This window comes from Aquarana catesbeiana, linkage group LG03, assembly GCF_042186555.1.
Source record: "Aquarana catesbeiana isolate 2022-GZ linkage group LG03, ASM4218655v1, whole genome shotgun sequence".
Taxonomy (NCBI): Eukaryota; Metazoa; Chordata; class Amphibia; order Anura; family Ranidae; genus Aquarana; species Aquarana catesbeiana.
The window spans coordinates 546,205,106-546,229,116 of record NC_133326.1 but is presented as its reverse complement, the minus strand read 5'-3'; the positions used below and the strand labels follow the sequence as shown (position 1 = coordinate 546,229,116).

Here is a 24,011-nt window from a genome sequence, read left to right as displayed (position 1 = left end):
AAAAATGAATCCTGAAAACTGTGTGATTAATAAATTAACCCCTAAGTGTCCTTAAGTTAGGGTTTACATCTACTTTAAATTTTTATGTCAGTTTACTGAATGCTCCGAATCGCACAACATAAAGTTACGTGCTTTTTTTTGTTGGTAGTGACCGTCCGCAGCAACGCAATCCCCACCCTCACCCCCCCTGCCTATGTGACGATTCTTTCATTTGCAAAAGCGTGTTTTTCATCTTAAAGGGCGCCGGGAACTCTGAGTCACGGCGTTTATAGACAAATAATCCCTTTTCATTCTGAGGAGTGACCTGGGCGGATGTTTGATATCAGTACAAAGAAAATTAGCAAAACACTAAAAAAAAATTTGAATGTCAATAATCTTTTCCAGTTCAATCTGGTTTTCTTTTGGTGCCAAAAACCATTTAACTGGGGTAGTTTTGGGTTGACTTCCATTGATGTGGGGTTTTTTTTTTCCTTTTTTTTCTTTTGTATGTGTTTTGCCCTTTTTCCTGTGTCACCACATTCCTTTACATTACTTGTGTTGTATTCATGTGAGATTTAGGCCTCATGTACACTGCTGCTGATCAACAGACAATTAGGAGCAGTTGGGCTTTATTTCAGTTGCCCCTGAGCTCTCCTCCATGTTATCTTATCAGTACGTGTACACAGGGTCTTTTACAGTTTCTAGCTAGTTGAGTTTAGAAGCATTTTTTGGAAAGCAAAAAAAAAGTGTTCAGGATGGATGTTCAGAGGCATTTGAAACGGCAAATGCCTGTAACCGCTTGTAAATGCGGTAACTCGCGTTTTAGCCACGTTTCATTTTACAGGTGATTTTTTTTATTTTTTCTTTGTTTTTTCAAATTGTCAAAAATGACAAAAAAAAAAAAAAAACGCACTTAAACGTGGCAAAACAGATGTTTTTAAACGTCGGTTACTATCTGTCAAGTTAAATCATTCAGGAGAGGTTTTAAACCTTCCCGTGTACATTAAACCTTACATGCGTTTTGTGTGAAAAAATGCATACATGCTGAATTTTTCCACACCGCACATTACCGCTGCATTGTGATGCAAACAATTGTTCTGATTTATGTACAGAAAAACAAGGCCTCATTCACACCAGCGGGTTAAAGTGCACGTCGCATGCGTCCGCTGGTGTTCATTGGGAATGCATGCTGTAGCGTGTTTTAAAATGCACAGTACAAAGAGTAAGGCTCCATTCACACTAGCACGTTTTTTGATGCATTTTGCAGAAATGCATGGGAATTTTTAACATGGATTCCTATGGAACATGTTCACATCAATGCATTTTTGTACCTCTGCGTTTTTGGAAAGGGTCAGGGACTTTTTTTCAAGCAAAATGCAGCGTTTTGCATGTAATAGATTTCAATGGACCAGCATCAAAAACGCAAGTACAGCGTTTTTGCGGCATTTTGCGTTTTTTGGCTTTTTTTTTTTTTTTTTGACTGTATACAGTCTAAAAAAAAAAAAATAAACGCAAAAACGCTGCTCAAAAACATGGCAAGCATCACAAAAAACACTGCAGAAACGCTCAAAAGCAACATGCATAGGTGTGAATCGAGCCTAAGATATTGCTAGCATACCTTTGTAATAAAAATATCATTATGACCTTTATTCGCCACCATAAATGAGCGACATTTTGTGGACGCGGTGGACCCCTTCCTCAGGCAGCAGTTGCCCCTTGTTTTTGGTCTGTGGCCTCATTCATTAGGGCATACTTAAAGTGGTTGTAAACCCATTACTACTACTACTTCAACCTACAGGTAAGCCTATAATAAGGCTTACCTTTAGGTACTGGAAATATCTCCTAAACCTGCTTGGTTTAGGAGAGATTTGCCATATACGCTTGTGCCGACGTCATTGGCGCATGCGCTCTGAAGAAAGGGCACGATTGTGCCGTTTCTAAAGGGCCTGTGCCGTGACCGGCGGCTCCCGTGCGCTGGAGTGACGTCACGCAACTCCGGCCAGTCACAGAGCCGGAGGAGTCCACGGCCCCGGAAGGAAGAGGGGTGAAGGTGGATGTGGCCTGCAGTGGGGACATCGCATTCTTTGTTTGCAGTTAAGTGCAATATAATGGGCTAGTATGCAATGCATACTAGCCCATTATGCTTTTACTTTGCAGGGGAAAAAAAGAGGACGTAAAACCCATCGGGGTTTAATTCCTCTTTAAAAGGGTTGTAAAGTTAGGTTTTTTATCTTTAAAGCATTCTATACATTAAGATAAAAAGCCTGTGTGCAGCAGCCCCCCTAATACTTACCTAAGCTCCCTCTCCATCCAGTGATGTGCACGAGAGACTCCACTGTCTGGGACTGTGCCACCTCATTGGCTGAGACAGCATCGAAGCGCCATTGGCTTCCGCTGCTGTCAATCAAAATCAGTGAGCCATTGAGGAGAGAGAGGGGGTCGGGCCGCATCTCTGTGTCTGAATGGACACGCAGAGCAGCGCTTCAGCTTGGGTGCCCCTATAGCAAGCTGCTTGCTGTGGAGGCACTCAACAGGAGGGAGGGGCCAGGAGCGCAGAAGAGGGACCTAAGAAGAGGAGGATCCGAGCTACTCTGTGGAAAACCACTACACAGAGCAGGTAAGTATAACATGTTTATTTTTAACAAAAAACAAAACAAAACGAGACGTTAGTATCACTTTAAAGTGGAACTTTATGTAAATATTAAAGGGCGACTAGGCAGGAATTTTAATGCAGAAGAGACATGCTTTGTTCTGCATTTATTTTATTTCCGGTACTTCTATAGTGCTCTCAATTTACATATATGTATTATTCATTCACATCAATCCCTGCCCTTAACAATCTTAGGACCCTAAGTCACATTCTTACAAATAACCTACCAGCATGCAGGGCCATTTGAAGGAATTTGGGGGCCCCAAGCAAAATGGACATGGAGGCCCCCTCAACCCCCCCCCCCCCTGTTCTTTTTAACCCCCCTCTCTACCGCGTACCGTGCGGCAGGAGATTCAGTTTTCTGTTGCCGGCCGGACTGAAAGGAAGTGAGCACTCAGTGTGTGCACTTCCTGTCAGTCCGGCCGGGAACAGGAAACTGAATCTCCTGAGTCCTGTACCACGTGGACTGCAGGAGAAAGGAAGTGGAGCTCGGCCACGCTACAGGCTGCAGCTTATAGGGAGCGGCGGCGCGGCTGGGGCCCCAGGACAGCTCAGGGCCCCCAAGCAATTGCTTGTTTTGCCTGTCCTGTCGCGACGGGCCTTCCAGCATGTCTTTGGAGTGTGGGAGGAAATCCATGCAGGCACAGGGAGAACATGTAAACTCCATGCATGTAGTGCTGTTGTTGGGATTTGAACCAATAACCCTAGTGCTGCCAGGCGGAAATAGTAACCACTTAGCCACTGTGATAAGTTACCTACCTGTCTGTAGGCCCCTGTACAATGAGCTGCACATGCATGCGTAGCTCACTGTAGAAATTCGGCAATGCCAAAGCTGACTGAACTCCCGTGCAAGCGTGGGTCATGTCATATCGGCCCGGCCAATGAATGCGGCTGGCAACCAATACCTGGAAGCTGGCTGCTCGCAGTATTTCTGGAGCAAAGGTGAGTATAGTTCCGCTTTAAACGTACACCTATATGAGGGCCCTATTTTGCCTGCACAGGATGCCCAGGTGTTACATACATCTGCATGCAGGCAGTCCCAATCACCTCAATTGGGATGTAGTGGCTGCCCATGCTCCCAATTTCATAGCCATGTGGTGTGAATTAGCCCTAGCAGTCCATCATATCCTAATATGGGGCATTGACTACCTTTTTTAGTACAGAAAATTTTGTATCCCGTTTTATGTATTTGATTGGTTTGCGATTTCAACCAAAAAAATGCAGTTTCAATCTGCTGTGTGTATGGATAACGAACTTGGATGGGTAGCAGAAACTGTGATGGGGAGGATGTACAGTAGTCGTCAGAGATCTTAAAGTGGAGTTCCACCCAAAAATGGAATTTCCGCTTTAAGTGAAGGTGACCCCCTGATATGCCACATTTGGCATGACATTTTTTTTGGGGGGAGAGCGGATGCCCTTTCTCACACCATATTTGCACAGCGGCCTTACAAGCACAATTTTTGGGGGGAAAAATACTTTTTTTTTTTTTTTTTACATTGTGAAAGATAATGTTAACGCTGAGTAAATTGATACCCAACATGTCATGCTTCAAAATTGCGCCCGCTCGTGGATTGGCGACAAACTGTGACCCCCTAAAAATCTCCATAGGCGACGTTTAAAAATGTCTACAGGTTACTAGTTTTGAGTTACAGAGGAGGTCTAGTGCTAGAATTATTGCTCTCACTAACAATTGCGGCAATACCGCACATATGATTTGAACACCGTTTTCATATGCGGGCGTGACCTACGTTTGTGTCTGCTTCTGCGCGCGAGCTCGGCAGGACGGGGCACTTTAAATTTTTTTTTTTTTTTTCTCTTATTTTACTTGGGGTCAAAAAGACCTCAGCTCCTACACTTACATTTAATTTTATAATTTTTTTTTTTTTTTTATTGCATTTAAGTGTAATTTTTTTTTTTTTTTTTTTTTTTTTTTTTTTTTTTTTTTTTTTTTTTTTACAAAAAAAAATTTTTCCCCTTTTAAGACCATTGGGTGGAAGTGATGTTTGACGTCGCTGCTGCCATTCAATGTTCTGGAACCGAGCGGGGGCCATCTTTCCCTCACTCATTTCCAGGCCTGTCAGAGGAGAGGACGCAATCGTCTCCCCTGCTACTTAAGCAGCAAAGACGACTGGAATGCAGAGACCACTTTTTTTATCTTAAAGCGCACCGCCCGCCGTTTTAGAAAATACTGGGGTTATGGCTGCCATAACAACGGTATTTAGCGTCAAAGTATCGACATAAAATGACGCCGATTTGCTAAGTGGTTAAAGTGGCTGTAAACCCTCACATATACTGAGTGACTGGCCTCAGGTGATAAACAGAGATGAAACAAAGCCTCCCGCATAAGTTGTACCTGTTTATCTGCAGTCTTCTCTTCATCTGTTCAAATTTCAGAATTTATAAAGCTTGTCTGACTGTCAGAAAAAAGCGGGTTGAAGTTACATTCTGCAGAGCGGAAGGAGAGGAGAGCTGTATGGAGGGAAAGGACATACACCCCTTCACACAGCACATAGGAGCAGAGCTGAGGCTGTCAATCAACTGGAGCTCCCTCCCCTGTCACCATTTTTCTCTTGGGGTCAGGAAAACTTGTCCAGTTTTTTTTCATTGCAGCTTGCGACTTTATTTAACAGAAGTCTATGCAAGTCTAAATGAAAATCGTAAAAAAGTAGTGCAGCAACCTTTTTCAAAAGTTGCTGCGACATGAGTGGTTCCATTGCGGGCAATGGGGTGCAACTTGTCATGCAATTTGGAACTGTCAACTCGCATGGCTTGAACAAGGGCTCAGGGGTTGATTTACTAAAACTGGAGAGTGCAAAATCTGGTGCAGCTCTGCATGGTAGCCAATCAGCTTCTAATTTCAGCTTGTTCAATTAAAGAGGAGTTCTAGTCTGTAAAAAAAAAAAAAAAAAAAAATAGTCAGCAATGCTGTAGCTGCTGCCTTTTAATATAAGAACACTTACCTATCCAGGGATCCCGCGATGTTGGCACCCCTAGCCGATTCGTATTTCTGCTTTGGGTGCAGGCGTCAGCATCTGTAGTAGGGAAAACAGGAAGTGAAGCCTTGCGGCTTCACAGCTTGTTTGCTACTGCGCATGTGCGATTGGCGCTGCGCTTTCTGAATGGTCTCGCCGTCTTCTAGGACCTGTGTGTCTCCCAGAAGGCAGTGGGGGGAAAGAGGCGGAAATGTCGTAGATCACCGATCTTTCCTGGAAGTGGGAGCAGGTACCTGTCAAAACCAGGCACCTGCTCACCACCCCCCACCAAAAAGTGCCAAATGTGGCAGTGGAGGGGGAAGGTGCGAACAAGCGGAGCTTCCCCTTTTGGGTGGAGCTCCGCTTTAAACTTTGATAAATAAAACCCTATAGAGGGATATGCTTTGTTCATATTTCATGTCTGAGGTTTACAACCACTTTAAAGTGGAACTTCAGTAATTTTTTTATCTTCCCATCTATTAAATCTTCTGCCTTTGTTTTAACTTTGCATAGTAAAACTTTTTTTTCTGACAGGAAAATACCTAATGCAGCCCACTTCCTGTTTCTTGTCTGGTAAAAAGCCAAGGCTTATGGTGACATGCACAGCTCTCTTTATAACTCACCTGAGAGTTTGCCAGGAAGGGAGAGGGGGATGAGTCATAAAAGGGCCAATGAGAGCTGCAGAGCTGGAGTTGTGTGTCTATGTAAATCCAGGAAGTGAACAGGTAGCAGCTTCAGCTGCCCACAGTTAAAATGGATGCAGCCAGACTTAGTGGAGGGAGATTTCTACAGCATATTTGGCAAGTATGTTCTCCCTGTGCCTGTGTGGGTTTCCTCCGGGTACTCCGGTTTCCTCCCACACTCCAAAGACATGCTGGTAGGTTAATTGGATCCTGTCTAAATTGTCACTAGTATGTATGAATGTGAGTTAGGGACCTTAGATTGTAAGCTCCTTGAGGGTAGGGACTGATGTGAATGTACAATGTGTATGTAAAGCGCTGCATAAATTGATGGCGCTATACAAGTACCTGAAATAAATAAAATAAATAAAAGTACAGAATCGCAGTATATATAAAATAATATGCAAAGTGGTTGGAGGGAAGCTTCAGAATGGCAAAGATGTTTTTATTACAAATTATGTGAGCAGACTGCAGTTCCTCTTTAAAGCGGTGTTCCAGCTGCAAACTTTTTTTTTTTTTTTTTTAAAGCAACTAAAAACATTAAGGACACCTACCTGTCCAGGGAGCCCGCGATGTCGCCCCGCGCACCCCCCACCCCCCCCCCCCCCCCGAGGCCGATCCGTCAATCGGATTGGGTGCAGCCGCCACCATTCTAACTAAGGGAAACCGGCAGTGGAGCCTTCAGGCTTCACTGCCGGTTTCCTACTGCGCATGCGCGAATCGCGTGCCACTTTCTGAATGGGTCCGTCTTCTGGGACACACATGGGTCCAAGAAGGCAGCGGGCGAGCAGCAGGAAACAACTCCCTGGGCCGTGGCAAGGCCGGGGTGGAAGTGCATTATTTACTTCATTAAGGGTAGAAAGGAAAAAAAAATCTTTAGCCAAAAACGAAGGGTGGAGTCTTTCCTTTAAGACCTAATTGAAAAAGTGGGTGGAACTCCGCTTTAAGTATTGCTGACATAGACAATCAGGAAACAAAGAATCTCTAATAATTGTGTATAGTCAGGAAGATGTTTTTAGTTGGCAGCAGGCCTCCTTTGGGTTTACAGGAACAGGCCATGTCACTAAGGCTGGGTTCACATTGGTGCGATGTCAGACATTGTGTTCACACCCATGCGATCCAATTCCTGTCCGAATTGAGAGATCGCACTGCGATATGCGGACGGATCTGGGGGTGTCATTAACTTTGTATTTGACACCCGCAGTGGTTCACATAAGGCAGTGTGAGCTGCCTGCGAGTCGGATGTGATGCAGGAATCGGCAGTGGATTTGCAGGTTTCCCGCATCGCACCAATGTGAACCGAGCCTAAGACCTGACAGAATGATTACCACTGATGTGTACAACCAGCACACTAAACTCAAATGTCTTTCAGTGCAGCAATCAGTATTGTTTTTTTTGCTCTTGTAACAGGAAATGTTGTAACTCTCTGTCTGTGTTTTTTTTTTTTTTTTTTTTTTTTTTTTTTTTCCTGTTTTTGTTATATAGGTTTTCCTGAGCCAAAGTGATTCGTCTTGTATTATGAACTCAGGTGGCAAAGGAGGTGAATGGTCACTAAGGTAAGTACTACACGGCTGTGCTTAAAACAAATGATAGATGCAGGTACCAGCTGCTTAGTCACTTTGTCATCCTCTGCCTGGCATTGGAGGGTAATGAGAGCACAGTTTTCCTTATCATACTTCTTCCAAGGAAGCTGATTGCAGGGCCTGATGACTATCTGCCGATACACAATAGCAGCAAATATTTGCCTTCCTTCCTAATCACTGATTCTGAAAATAAAGTCAAAGTAGTTGGTGATTCATTGTATAGTCCAGACACACACAGCTCTATCGCAGACGGTACCCAGGTTAATGAACAGGGGTCAGCAAGCAGGAAAACCACCCAGCAAATGTTTATGTAACAGCCTGCGGTTCTGTGCGATCAGACTTTTTTAGGGACCCATTCATGGTGAAAGACCCCCCCCCCCACACACACACCCACTAGTACTAATCTTCTTATTGATCCCCCGTCACTCACTTACCCTTTCAGAAAGGAGATTTGATGCAACAAAGCATCGTAAAATGTTGGAAATTTTATTTTCCAAAATAAATAAATGTCATCCAGTTGATGTTAGACCAGGGATAGGCAACCTAGGGCATGTGTGTCAGGGCAAACACACATTTGTCATTTTCAGTAGCAACTGGAAGACCATGACGTGGCCTATGCATGGGCCCATATTGGCCCACTAGAGGATCTTCCTATGGGCCCCTGTACCCTACAAATACAGCTTCACTGCCATAGGCTGTAATTGACAGCTTGCTAGGTTATTATTATTTATTATTATTTAAGGTACTTATATAGCGCCGTCAATTAATGCAGCGCTTTATCAGTTACAAAGCCTGGCCTGCGCCTCTGTTCCTGCAGCCCATCCACCTTCATGATGTTTCAGAGAGGTCTGCCTGAGATCATTGATATTCAGGTACAGGCCCTCCTCCTAGTGCTGCCATATACTCTGGCTGCAGAAACCTATCTGCCTATCCTCTTCACCTTTTAAAGTGGAATCACCAGCTACAGCAGGTATGAATGTAAAACTATTGAGCTTCTTTTGGTGCAGGAATAGGAGCTGATCTGAGGTCTGAAGGTGCAGGAACTGGGGTTGAGCTGAAGACTGAAGGTGCAGGAATTGGGACTGATCTGAGGTCCGTGGGTGCAGGATTTGGGTCTGGTCCGTGGGTGCGGGATTTGGGTCTGGTCCGTGGGTGCGGGATTTGGGTCTGGTCTGTGGGTGCGGGATTTGGGTCTGGTCTGTGGGTGCGGGATTTGGGTCTGGTCTGTGGGTGCGGGATTTGGGTCTGGTCTGTGGGTGCGGGAACTGGGGCTGGTCTGTGGTCTGGATGCAGGAACTGGGGCTGGTCTGTGGTCTGGATGCAGGAACTGGGGCTGGTCTGTGGTCTGGATGCAGGAACTGGGGCTGGTCTGTGGTCTGGATGCAGGAACTGGGGCTGGTCTGTGGTCTGGATGCAGGAACTGGGGCTGGTCTGTGGTCTGGATGCAGGAACTGGGGCTGGTCTGTGGTCTTGTCAATTGGAAACAAATGTCAAAAAGGTTGCTTACTGCTAGTTGAGATATATTTTAAGGTGCAGCTCTCAAGTGTGTCCCAACATCCACCAAGAGCCTGAATAAAAGGATGTGTTAAGCTGAAACATTTAGTGCACATAAGCTCTTATTCTGTGCAAGAGCTAATGTGCTCTATCACACTACGCCAAAGATTGCCTGCAACATCTGTCAGTTGACAGCAACCATCAACTTGGAGATTTGATGTGTGCAAATGTTATTGTGGCTGCTAGTAGCGCACCATTGCGGGTACACGTCTGCATTTCCGCAAAGGTGAGAAGCAGGTGTAGAGTAGAAATTGGAAACAGCGCAGATCTGGGGTGCATTAAAGATGAAGTTTGATCTGCTCTGCATATGTTTGCTTCCACCGGTTTCTTCTAAACCCCCCCCCCCTCCCCTCAACATACTAATGAAAGGAAATGAAATATTACACCCTGAGATAAAACCATTCATTACATACTTTATTTTAGACTCTGGTGTAATCACTGGGTCTCTGTACTTCTCTACGCAATGCAGGCAGATCATGGCTGGTGAGAGGGTCTGTCACAGTGATGCCATGCTGTAGCTTCCTGAAGACATTACAGAAGCATGCGTCAGTACACCTCTCAAGCACCCTCAGCCTTATGCACGGAGTGGGCTGGCTCTTGGAAGGAGGTAAACAATTTTATTGAAGGGTGGATGTCAGACTGGAGGAGTGGGTGTTCCTAGGCAGGCTGTATTTGCATGCAGGCTGCTCTAGATAATGCTCACATGTAATGCTGAGTATGTAAAATTAAAAAAAATTGCAATCCAGTGAATGAAAGAGGCGGGCCAGGGACAATCCTGCTGGGGAGGTGATGCTAGATGAAGCTGGGGTTTAGGTTTAAAATCCACCTTTTCTGCATGTGACAAGATGTATATCCACTGCTGGCAATATTTGGGGATTACTATGTAGGATATTAAATGTGTGTTAAGAAATCTTTCCACTAACCTCCTAAACACCTTCAATTAGACTTGTAGACAATGTAGACTTCACCTAAAAGAAATTATTGTATCTTATGCTGTATTTAACTTATTCTACAATATCTATTCTATATAATTGACAATGTTCATTTAGCAGTAGCTGCTCCCTGCCTGACATAATGTTGGCCAGAAGAGGGCACACCTGCTTCTCTGAAAAATAAATATCATGCAAATATGACCGACCGGCAAGTAAACTATGTTAACAGATAAAATGAGTACTCGGTGTTGATACAAGTTTATTGATTTGCTTATTTGAATCTTATAAATTCCTGCTCCTGTAACATTAAATTTGTGATTTCCAGATACCCGGATCATTGTGATATGCTGCTTGGTCTGATTCTCCCTTGAATCTTCCCCCATGATCCGGCCGTCATGCTGGCCTTCACACCCCATCTCGTCTTCAATTTGCTCTTCTCTACTCTGCTCTTGGCTGATGCCTCTGCCTCCGGCTCCTCAGCATGTGTCCCCCAGGATATACCCAACATGACAATAGATGTCGAAAATTCCGTCACTAAAGGTGCCCGCTTTACTGATCCTATAAAAGCTGCAAGTTCAGAGGAGTGTGTGTCTGCGTGCTGCTCTAATCTAAACGGCGTAGGTGAGTATGCCTAGAACATGGTGTAATATTGTGGGCTGACCAAAACTCCACTTTTATTAGAACGTTGGAAAATTTTATGGCTACACAAGTGTGTTTTTTTTTTTTTTTTTTTTTTTAAGACCCCCTTTCCCACTGATGCGCTTTTGTCATGCTGGAAAGCACCTTTTCAGTTGGACAAAAGTGCATCAAAATGATTTCCTCTTAAATTCTATGTTCTATTTATGCTGTTTGAAAATCCTGCATGCTGCATCTTTACATGTATTATAAGGTGCCAAAAACAACTTCTCCTTCCCCGTCATGTGTCCCAGGCTCACCTGTCCCTCCTGGGTGACCATCATTGCAGGTGTCAGAATAGAGAATGGCAGGAGACCAGCAAACATTCATTCACTGACTTTCCATGTGAAGAACACCAAAACCAATAGGCTCTGACCACTTTTAGGTTCAGCGCTGTCATTTCACAGCCTCTGTGGCTGGGAAAGAAAGTAATTAAGTACATTATTTGCTTGATTCTCTTCAAAAGAATGCAGAGGTGACATGTCTCCTTAATGAGAACCTGTCACCTCCACTATGCTATCATAATCGTTTGGCCCATCAGCCCCCTGGTGATGGCAATAAAGTTTAAGTAAAAAAAAAAAAGCTACATTTTAATAAAATTAAGAAACCCTTAAAACATTTCTGAAGCCCTTGCCCACACGTACACACAGGGCCGGTGCCAGGATTTTTGTGTGCATATGTGAAAGTGCATTTTGGTGCCCCCCCCCCCATCCATCCTTCCACGACCCCAGAGAGCAGCTCTGCCGGGAGGATGGGACTCAAAAAAAAACATCTGTCATTTAAGTGTGAACCACAATAAAGTGCAATGTGATAGACATCAAGTATCCATTAAAACATGTACATTCTAAAGTGCTAGTGTAATAAATAATATGCATAAAACATACTTTTCATATAAAAAGTGCAATAAAATTATGCCGTGATAAACTTGTGCAGATCCACTGCAAGCTGTTTGCACTGACTTCAGTGTAACATCACCAAGACACCAAAAAATGTGACTTTATAAAATGATGATCATGGTCATGTGTGTTTGTCATCTGTCAGATATTTGCAGCCACTTCACTCAAAAAAACAACAATGCAGGTATGATGGTTTTCTCCCAAAAGTGGCCTTTCACCATTCAGTCCAGTACCAACCACAGGAAACCCCGTATATGCAAAGAATAAAGGACGCTATTATGGATTAGCAGGATATACTGCTTTATTAAAGTAATGCAGTTATATCCTGTAAAGTAAACTGTGCTGCTTTATTAAAGTAATGTACTCGCAGCAAACTTTACTAGGATAAAGAGACAAAATGTTTAATTGGCTTGGTAATGCATTATAGCGTGCTTTATTCTTTGCATATACGGGGTTTCTTGTGGTTGGGAGTGGACAGAATAGTGAAAGGACACTTTTGGGAGAAAGCTATCACACCCGCATTGTTGTTGCTTTTTTGAGTGAAGCAGCTGCAAATTCCTGCAGATGACAAGCACACATCACCTCATTTTAAGAGGACACATTTTTTTTGGTAAGCAGATGGTATGTGCTCTTGTGTCTTGGTGATGTTACACTGAAGTTGGTGCAAACAGCTTGCAGTGGATCTGCACAAGTTTATCATGACACAATTTTATTGGACTTCACTTTTTGTATGAAATGTATTGCACTAGCACTTTGGATGTACATATATTAATTATTTTATTTAATTTATTATTTATTTTATCTATTACATTGCACTTTAGGCACTTTTACATGAGAATTCCAATTGGATCCGCCTGTCTGTTTTTCAGGTGGACCCAAATGGACCCTCAATTCTCTTGGAGCAACGGGTGTAATATCCAATCTACTAAAAATAAATGGAAGGGAATCTGTTCCCCTCCGTGGATCGGATCAAATCACAGTTGGGTGTAAATGGACAGCAAAGTCTGTTTACATCTAAGCACCCATAGAGCAGAGTGGGCTTCCTCTATCAGCTTACAGATCCCCCACTGAGCAAAGCAGAGTCATCCCCCACCCCCTCACGTGTCTTCTGTTCTGCACTTACCCCGTCCATCTCCTATGCTCTGTCTCTGTGTAGCTTCTGTTCTGCCCCCCCCCCCCCATGTCTACATCTCTCTTTCCCCTTGCTCTATCTCTCCTTCTCTGTCTCCTCTTCTTCATGTGTTCACCCTACAGAGGGTCCCCATGTACATGCAAGGGGCTGTATAATAAAAGCACATTCTCATGTGAATCCCCTCCAGTTCAGCGGTGATTGTCTCTGTGCTCAGTGTTGGACTGGAGGTGGGAGTGCATGACAGGGGATTGTTCATAGGGCGAGCAAGAGGGGGAGAAACTAAGAGCCATCTCTGACTGCGATAGGAGGAGTGGTGGTGCTGCCTGTCACTATTCTCCGCTATGCTGAGCAAGGAAAACATGCAAGCGAGGGCGGAGCCAGCATAAGCTCTTCTCCCCCTTCTTCTTTTTTTTTTTTTTTTTTAAGAGTAGCCTTGGCTTTAGCTCCTGGTGCCCTCAGGCAGAGGCTTCGGCTGCCTAATGCTGGCGCTGGCCCTGTGTACACACTCGTACAAACGTAAATGTCCCTGCTTTTATGCAAAATAATGGTTACACTACACTGTTTATCACCACACATGTCAGAGTGGGAGCAAGAATTCTAGGTCAATTTTGGAAAATTTCTGTTTCACAAGCCTGCAAAACTTTAAAGCTTGACATCTTTGTTAATTATTTATTGAACCTAACCCCGTTTTTATATTTTGCCATTGGTATAAAGCCTCACATATACCCAGTAAAGGGTCTATCCTCAGATCATACATGAATCCTCATACATAAGTTGTACCTGCCTATCTGTAGTCTTCTTTAGATCCATTCAAAGTGCTGAATTTTTTAAGCTTGTCTAAGAGTTCAGAAAAAAAAGGGGTGGAGAGCTGAAATACACTCTACAGAGCTCTGTGGGGAGAGGTCTGAGAGCTGATCGGAGGGAAAAGACTCTCTCTCTCTCCTCACCCCAACAGACCTGAGGCTGTCACTCAGCTTAAGCTCCCTCCCCATCACCATTTTTCTCTTGGTGTCAGGAAACCTTGTCAGAAGTGATTCACGCTGATAGCAGATGAATAAAGCGGCAGACAGAAATGAAACTCAGGGGTTGATTTACTAAAGCTGGAGAGTGCAAAATCCGGTGTAGCTGTACATGGCAGCAAATCCACTTCTAACTTCAGCTTGTTCAATTAAGCTTTGCCAAAAAAAAAGGGGTTGTAAACCCTCAAGGTTTTTCACCTTTAAAGCGGTTGTATACCCGCTGTGTTTGTTTTTTTGTTTTTTTTTGTTTTTTTTTTTTTCCTACACCTGCAAGGGAAAAGGCATAATGAGCTAGTATGCACCGCATTATGAGATACTTACCTTAGAACGAGGCGGCGGCATCTCACACGGTCCACGCTGAGGGAGCTGACATTTCCCCTCGGCGTGTCTTCCGGGTATCGCGGCTCCGGCGCTGTGAGTTTGCCGGGTTGTCTGCCGAGAATCCCCTGTGCGCATGCTCCACTGCAGTCAGTGGCTCATTGCGAGGGGAATATCTCCTAAACCGTACAGGTTTAGGAGATATTTTTTTTACCTACCGGTAAGCCTTATTCTAGGCTTACCGGTAGGTAAAAGTAAAAAAAAAGGTATACAACCACTTTAATGCATTCTGTGCATTAAGGTGAAAAACCTCCTTTAGTGTAGCAGTGCCCCTGTTTTTTACTTACCTGAACCCTGTCTTTCCCGCGTCTGGAACGAGCACAACAGCTCCAGCCTGTATCTCGTGTCCTGATTGAATAGATTGATAACAGTGCAGCCATTGGCTCCCACTGCTGTCAATCAAATCCAATGACGCCGGTGGCGGGGCCGAGCCGAGTCCTGCTGTCTGTGTCAATAGACGCAGCAGCAGGCCACGGGAGCGTGCCCGCACTGGTGCCCCAAGGGAGAGCGCTTCTTTGACGGAGCACTCGAGAAGGAGCCAGGAGCGCAGCTGAGGGACCCCAGAAGAGGAGGATCGGGGTCACTCTGTGCAAAACCAACTGCACAGAGATGGTAAGCATGACATGTTTGTTAGGTAAAAAAAAGGTGTTTTTTTTTTTTTTTTTTTAGATATCCTTTAACATGTGTGGAAAAAAGTCTCTGGCAGCAAAAGTGTTAAATGAATATTCAGGCTTCCGTTGGCTCATCTCTTTTTGAAAATGTTAGCTGCCTGACAGTCATGCTGATCCAATGGCTTTAATCATTTTTAGTCATCTACAGCTCTGCCTTTTAATGGCTGCATACTTGTTGCAGGTCAGTCACTCACAAAATATTGGGCCAAGAAGTGGCCAGGTATCTATTATTTTCAGGAGAAAGTCATCATTGGAGATCTTCATACAGGTACAGAAACTACAGTAAAGAAATCTGAACATGTGATTATTCTTTCTAGGTGATCGAACCTGCAACCTTGCTGTGTATGACACCAGAAGCAGCAACTTGGTGCAAAATTGTTACCTATTCATGTGCCCGGAGACTGAATCCTGTCCCATGTCTCCCTCCCCAGGGGTCTTCAGTTACTCTTTCTGGACAGGTTGGTAGAGGAGACACTTTGCTGTACAATCCCAATTCCTTGTTCTGTTTTATGTAAAAGCTCTGAAATGCAGTCAATTCTGGTTTTCTTCACTCGGTAGAGTGTAGAATCTCTTCTTTCTATGATCTCTTTTGAGCTTTACCACTTTACCAAAAATGAAAACAGTCTTTGGCTGGAGTTTCACTGTAAGCAGTCATTTAGTAGCTGTCTGTTTCAGGTTTTTCCTTGAACATTTGAATCAGATGTTACTGAAATTCTTTGTTTTCTGATGATTTGTGTGGACTCAGTTGTGAAATTATTTTGTTTCAGAGAAAGAAAAGAGTAACCCTGACTCAACTGAGGAGGATTTTCTGGACGTCTCTAAGAATAATGGTAAGGTGCAGAACTCTCCTGGTAAGGTCAACCCTGCTTTCCAAGCAAATGACACTGCAGAGCCAGAATCTGAGGAAGAGTTGAGGGAACATGACTCGATCAAGAGCCCTCTGTCTAATGTTCATTCTCAGAGCAAGACAGATGAGGTTAAACACCTGACTAAGGAGGACAAAGCTGACACCCCTGACCGTATCACCTCCAAGTTGCTTCATCTGGCCAACAACATAGACAAACGGTTGGAGAAAATTGAAGCCAGCTATAAGGAAGCAAAAGACTCTAAGTCTGTTGAACTTTCTGTCTCACCTACAGATGAGAAGTCTGTGGTAAAACCAACAACAAGTTCCAGAAAAGATTCAAAAACTTTTTCTTTTCATACTAAGGACACAAAAAATAGCAAAGTTATTCAGAAAAAACCTGAGATCCTTGAGGTCCATTACCTGACACCAGAGCTCAGCACCTTGACTCCATCTGTTAGGACTTTACACCAAATTAGCACTGCTGCCCATCATCCTGTTCCAAACACAAAACCCTTCAACCCTTCCACCATCCCTTCAAAGGAAAGTAAAGTTGCCAAAAAAGCACCAAGTTCAGGTACAAAGGACACCAAGGTTCTTAGTCACAATAGTGGCAGTTCTCCCAGCAGAGACGCAACTGTGAAAAACATGCAGGCCGGTCACTTCATGATCACGACTCAGGTTCCAGCCACCAGTGCTGCCCATCAAGCCAAATCTGCCCTTGCGGTAACTCGACACAATCCTTCACGGACTTCACTCTTGAAGGTTGCCAAATCCACCCTCAAAGATGGTGACCATCCTTTTACTAGCAAGGAAGTGCAGGAAGCTGATCGATCAGTTTCAGAGCTGACTTCACCAGAACAGGGTCCTTCTTCTGCTGAGGATATTAAGGATTCCCCTCAAAATCTCGACTCTCTTGATACCATTTCGCGTGACGGTGACAAAAGTGGTTTGGTGGCTGCTCTGGTATTTGGGGTAATGTTCCTTGTGCTGGTCATTGGACTGGTCAGTCACAAGGTATCTGAGGCGCGGCGCCGCCACCAGTACACCAAACTTGACTATCTAATCAATGGAATGTATGTCGACACCTGAGGCGTGGGTAGTAGAAGGTGCTGTTCCAATGTAAGTTGGCCGGAAATCAGAATAGAAAAGCATGGAATTCTTCAAGACTTCACAGTAGCTGCATGGTGCAGTTTTCATCTTGACTTCTACAATTGAGAGTTATAAGGCAGCCATGATGAACACCAAAAAGGGGACCTGTCATGATAACTTTTGCTTTTTACAGAGGCTCTTATTGCCTGCCTGAAGTGGTGCTAAAGGCCAGAGCAAACCTATGTAGTGCCATGACTAGCACTGCTATACCAGTCAGGACATAGGAGCCTTAGTTGGGGCAGCTCAAGAAGAATTCCAAGTATGGATATTTTTACATAGCTACATTGTATATCCTACAGGCACATACCATATGCTATACATGTGGGATCACTGTAGTTGACACTGCTACCACAGTGATCTGCACTAGCTTCTGGGTCTTGCGCTGAGGACCTGGACACAGGAGGTTGCCTGCTTAGCACCAGTGCCATTCAGAGTTGACTTTGAATTTTTCTTAAGGATTGCAAAGCTTTCTCTGATTGGACAAGGTGGAGAGGTGCAGCAGTAATGGCATGCCCTCCACCTCAGTGAATGCATTGCATTCATTGAAAAAAATGAAAAACATTCTCTGAATAAGGCCCGTGCTGATTGGGTGACCTCTTTTGTTCACATTACAGCATGACAGCCGTGGGATGTGGGCTCTGGAAGCTAGTGGAGATCACTGTAGTATTGTTGCCTACTATAGTGATTTCCAGCTTCAAGGGGGATTTTACTGATATGGTAAATGTATAGTTACATTGATTTACGCTGGATCAAAGTAACTATGTAAAAATATCCATACCTGGAATGCTTCTTTTAACTATATGTTAATCTTTTGAAATATATCTAAACCCACAAACAAAAATGTAATATTTCCCCCACTCCCCTTGTAATGGAGATGAAGTGTAATGGCGACAACCATGGCTCACTATATGGAGTGAGCATAGATGCCCAGGGACTGGAAGTGTCATTTGCAAGATTGCTAAGTGAAAATAAAAGAACAAAACCTTGAAAAAAAGAAAACTCTTACAGAAGCCTCTAAGGACTAATAAAGTGCAATATATTAATTATTTTTTATGGGTTTTTAAACTGTCAGAAGATTTACACATGAATTAAATCCGCTTTAGCTAAACAGTTCAAAAACAAATGGCAAAGTTGATTAAACCGTTTCTTATTTCTCGCAAATGGCTGACTGCATGGTGCTTATACAACAGGCATAGAAGGAGCACACACATCACTCCGATCATAAATAAGCCATAACAGTAGCTGCTTATGTGTCTGAATACACTGAGGTTTATTTACTTAAACTGGAAAGTACAAAATCTCTTGCAGCTGTGCATGATAGCCAGTCAGCTTCTAACCTCCAGCTTGTTCAATTAAAGTGGTTGGTAAGCCACTAAATTAAGTTTATACCATCCCCTCTCTTAAATAAGAACATGTCTCCTAGTGCCTGTGTATGTGAATACATGTTTCTACATACTGAGATTTCTACTTGTTTTCACAGCACCTCCCGGCGCTCATGTGACTCCTCGGCTCTTTCTTCTCCCTGTATGACAGCTCCAGCAGGCGGGGCCGAGCAATCCCGCTAACGTCAGCCGGGGGGGTGGGGGTGGGGCAGAGAGCTGAGTAGTCACATGAGCGAGGCGCTGTAAAAACAGGTATAAATCGGCTTTTTTTTAAAAAAAAAACCACAGGCACTAGGAGATAGGTTCTTATCTAGCAGAGGGGAGGGGAGCAGAGCGACGCTGGTACCGGCTGACAGGTGGAGCGGGGGGGGGGGGGGGGGGAGGAGGAGGAGGACAGAGGGAGAGTTGCAGATAGCAGCGGATGACGGAGGCACGTAAACTGACCATGGTGTCAAGGCTCAGCAACCATGAGGAACCGTGGTCAGTTTTACATGGGGGAGGGCATAGCCAGGCAGGATCAGTCGTATTTCCAGGGGTGTTCCAGGGGCCAAATTACACAGCACAAGCACAGTACTGTTGTTCATGCTTTAAAGGAACAGTATCCATTTTATTTATTTATTTATTTGGGTAACAAACGCTCTAAGCTTTGACAAAAAAAAAAGCTGCACCAGGTTTTGCACTTCTCCAATTTTATTAAATCAACCCCACTGTTGGTAAAAAAAAAAAAGCAAAAAAATCACATCAGATTTCAGCCTGGTTTGGGGCAAAGTCTCTGACTTAACAGCATGCACACATCATGGATATAATGGGATGCAGGGATTATAAATTAGTGCAGAGGCAGGAAATTTAATTTGTACAATAAAAAAAGAACCTGCACCACCAAAGCATGTAAAAAAAAATAAATAAAAAACCTACACAAATATGCTACTAAAATTACCCTCTAAAAGAAAAGATTATGCAACGATAAGAATACATTCAACTATTAGATACTGATAGAAATCATGGCTCCACACGCTTCGTCAGGGTAATTTTGGTAGTGTGTTCAGAACTTCAATCTGTGACTCCAGTTCACTAACCTCCTAGACCTCATATTTAAAGCTGAAATACAAAGTCTGATATAACTTAAAAACGTAACTCCACTTTTGTTGAGAAAAAAAAGCATTTCTTTTTTGGTGATCTATGTACATTGCAGGGCTTTGAAAAACTTTGTTGCAGTCTCCTATAGGGCTGAAACAATTAATTGATTAATCGAAAACGAATCGATTTATGAAATGAATCGATTACTATTTTCATAATTAATTGGCCAGTAACATAATGGGGTTAAAAAAACTAAAATGAGCCCTTTATAGTACAAAAAGAGCAAATAATTGCTACTGTAAATTACTTTCACAGTTCTACAGTAAAAAAATGAACCTCTTACAGTAGTGATTATCTGTTTTTTTTTTTTTTTTTCCTATAAAGGGCTAATTTTAGTTTTTTTAACCCCATTATGTTACTAATGTGTTTCTATGTGTTTCTTTTTTGGTGCTTTTTGCAGAAACGCACTACAGTTCACTCACATGGTTTCCTATGGGACACATTTACATCTATGCTTATTTCAGCTGCTGCGTATTTGGAAAGGGTCAGGGACTTTTTTTTTTTTTTTTTTTTTTTAAAGGCAAAACAGTGCTTTTTTGGTTCAATATACTTCCATGTGTAAAATCAAAACTCACAGCAAAAAGCACTACAGAAACAGATCAAAAGCAAACTGCATAGGTGTGTGCCTTTTTTTTTTTTTTTCTAAATAAAATTTAATTAAATTCAACCGTAGTGTTCAGTTACTGCGACCCCTTTGGAAGCCCTTGTCCTTTCTTTTTTTTTCTTATATGCAGTTTTTGTGGTCGCATAGACTGTGCCATCTTGTTGATACTACATTGTGAAAGGCTGAAGTAATTACTATATTAATTATCTAAATAGTTGTATACTAATAGTGCGATAGATCCGGGCACCAAAACATTTTTTTCATAGGTGTGTACCGAGCCTTATGCTGGACACACTGATCAATTTTCAGACGAAAAATCTTTGTACATTCGCTGAATGAAAGAATGTGTGTGTGTGTGTGTATATATGTATATATATATATATATATATATATATATATATATATATATATATATATATATATTTATTTATTATACATACATCTCCTCAATAGTATATGCAGTATATCTCTTCTGTCTGTCTCAGAGTGGATTAGAGATTTTGGTTATTTCTATTTACCACTGCATAGAGATATTTAAGAATAATTTTTTTTAAAAACTTTACATATTAACTAAATTATACACCACACTTTTTTTTTTTTTTTTAAGGTTATTAACCGATTAATCGAAACAATAATCGGCCAACTAATCGATTATGAAAATAATCGTTAGTTGCAGCCCTAGTCTCCTCCTACCTTTTTGTTATTCTGAAGAAATAGCTGTTTGTCTGTGTCCATGTTGAAAGCAAATCTAATTGGAGTGATTTTATATTTATCAATCACATGCTGTACTAATATGGAAAGTGACGGGGGTCTGCATCCCTTTTAGATGGGATTTCCCTTTGAGGGAAATGACTTTTTGTTATAGGGGATGCCAAAAATCTGACTTGTATCTTAGTGCAGACTTCTGGGAAAATCGGTAAACCAATCACACAAGCAGGAAATGACATATGCGGGGGGCGTGCTGTACACCATCTGTGCACATAATGTCTCCAGGTTGCCATAATTCCTTACATTTTACAGAGAATTACAGCACTGCAGATTGAAAAGGAATGGTAATTTTTAATAACATACAATTTTTTCTTTTCATGTGACAACACTGAAGAAATTACACTTTTCTACAATGTAAAGTAGTGAGTGTACAGCTTGTATAACAGTGTAAATTCGTTGTCCCTTCAAAATAACTCAACACACAGCCATTAATGTCTAAACTGCTGGCTAAAAAGTGAGTACACCCCTAAGTGAAAATGTCCAAATTGGGCCCATAGTGTCAATATTTTGTGTGGCCACCATTATTTTCCAGCACTGCCTTAACCCTCTTGGGCATGGAGTTCCCACTGGTTGTCACTGGAGTCCTCTTCCACACCTTCATAATGACATCACGGAGCTGGTGGATTTTTCGAGACCTTGCACTCCTCCACCTTCCGTTTGAGGATGCCCCACAGATGCTTAACCACTTCAGCCCCGGACCATTTGGCTGTCAAAAGACCAGAGCACTTTTTGCGATTCGGCACTGCGTCACTTTAACTGACAATTGTGCGGTCGTGTGACGTGGCTCCAAAACAAAATTGACGTCCTTTTTTTTTCCCCACAAATAGAGCTTTCTTTTGGTGGTATTTGATCACCTCTGCAGTTTTTATTTTTTGCGGTATAACCAAAAAAACAGAGTTAGGTACCTGGTAACTCTTTTTCTAAGAAGTCTTCCAGAGCAGCATCCGAGAGATAGGCTCCTCCTCCCTAAAACAGGAAACACATTAGTCAACCATTATAAATTTCACAGTCTTACCTGTGTGCCTCAGTTATGTTAAAGCACCGAAGGAATTCCCTGTAAGCTGCAAGCTCCCCCGCTGTACCTTGTTTTTGTCATTTCAAGGGTGGGAACTAGTGCTGCCCTGGAAGACTTCTTAGAAAAAGAGTTACCAGGTACCTAACTCTGTTTTCTCGAATCGTCTTCCAGGGCAGCATCCGAGAGGATGTATCAAGCAATACTTACTAGGGTGGGGTTAGAGACTGGAGCACTTTGCGACCAAATGTTTGGTCTTGGTCAGATAGCTGGTCTATCCGGTAGTGCTTTGCGAAGGTACTGAAGCTCGACCATGTCGCTGCCCTGCAGATCTGCTCCGGAGTTGCCCCTGCTTTCTCTGCGGCCGAGGTTGCCCAGGCTCTAGTTGTGTGCGCTCTGATTTCACTAGGTGGAGTGAGATTCTGTGCCTTGTAGGTAGTCTGTATGGCCATCCTTATCCATCTGCTGATGGTACTTTTTGAAGCTTGTTTCCCTCTGTTGATTCCTGCATAGAGGACGAAGAGGGAGGTCGTTCTACGCCATTCCTTTGTTCTTTCGAGATACGTTATGAGCGTGTTCCTTACATCTAGTTTGCTGTAAATGTCCCTTTTCCTACTATCCATGGCTGTTGGAAGTGAGGGTATGACGATGTTTTGGGTTCTGTGGAATGTAGAAGAGACCTTGGGTAGAAAGGCCGGATCTGGAGAGAGAATTATCTTGTCCAGATGTATTAGACAGTATGGTTCTATTGTTGACAGAGCTTGGATTTCACTCACTCTTCTGGCGGATACTAGGGCCAGAAGGAGCGCAGTTTTTAGCGTGAGGTTTTTGTCTGAGCTGTCCTCGATGGGTTCAAATGGAGGGGAAAGAAAGCCCTTAAGTACCGTGCCCATGTCCCAATTGGGAGTTCTGTACATTTTGGCTGGTTTGGATCCTTTAAGTGATATGAGGAATCGTCTTATCAGTGGGTCCTCCGCTAGTCTAGTATCCATGACCGAGGAAAGTGCTGCAAATTGTACTTTCAGGGTATTAGGTGATATGTTTTTGTCTGCACCATCATGTAGGAAGTCAAACTATTGGAATTATCCCACCGTTGGATGTTGGTCTGTCTTTGTACCAAGAAACAAATTTTTTCCTTATTTTCTCATAGATAGCTCTTGTTACCGGCTTTCTGCTGTTTAAGATGGTGTTGATTACTCTGTCTGACAGGCCTTTGTTCCTGAGTTTTACCCTCTCAGTAACCAAGCCGAGAGCTTCAGGATTTTGTGGTTCGGGTGGTTGACTGGGCCTTGTGACAGTAGATCCGGGCGGTCCATCAGTGTCAGCTGAGGTTGTATGCTGAGATTTTTCAAGTGACTGAACCATGCTCTCTGGGGCCAGTGTGGTGCTATCAGTATCACCGTTGTTTTCTCTGCCTTGATTTTTTGAATTACTTTTGGGATTATGGCAGTTGGAGGGAATGCATAGCACAGATGCCATTTCCAGTTTTGGTTGAAAGCATCCACCCCGCTGTTGCCATCTGTAGGGTCCAGGGAGAAAAATATCGGAGATTTTGCATTTGCCCTGGAAGCGAATAGGTCTACTTCAGGTATTCCCCACTTTTGGGTAATTTGAGTGAAGGTTGTTTGGTTTAGTGCCGATTCAGTTTGTTTTATCGTTTTCCGGCTCAGGAAATCTGCCAATGTATTGTCTGTTCCTTTCAGATGAATACCGGATATCGATCTTATGTTCGCTTCTGCCCATAGTAGGATTGATTGTGTCAGTCTCATCAATTTCTGGGATTTTGTGCCACCTTGTCTGTTTAGGTATGCGACGGTCGTGGCGTTGTCTGATTGTATTTTTACATCTCTCCCCTGTAATGCTGGCTTGAAGGCTTTTAGCGCTTCCCCCACAGCTTTCAGCTCTCTCAAGTTTGAGGAGGCTTGTGACCATTTGGATGTCCATTTCCCTTGTGAGTACAGCCCTTCCATGTGGGCTCCCCATCCTAGGGC

General features: G+C 43.2%; 1 protein-coding gene across 3 annotated transcripts in view; it reads left to right on the top strand.

The window, feature by feature from the left end:
* Positions 1-18,278, top strand: part of MANSC1 (MANSC domain containing 1) — a 40,508-nt gene extending 22,230 nt beyond the window's left edge. For all 3 annotated transcript variants that reach the window (XM_073621514.1, XM_073621515.1, XM_073621516.1), the window contains 4 exons: positions 7,767-7,837; positions 10,676-10,971; positions 15,439-15,579; positions 15,889-18,278. In XM_073621514.1, the coding sequence (XP_073477615.1) occupies positions 10,746-10,971; positions 15,439-15,579; positions 15,889-17,057 (1,536 nt within the window). In that variant the 5' untranslated portion in view covers positions 7,767-7,837; positions 10,676-10,745 and the 3' untranslated portion in view covers positions 17,058-18,278. The remainder of the gene's footprint in view (positions 1-7,766; positions 7,838-10,675; positions 10,972-15,438; positions 15,580-15,888) is intronic.
* Positions 18,279-24,011: the final 5,733 nt, after the last annotated feature.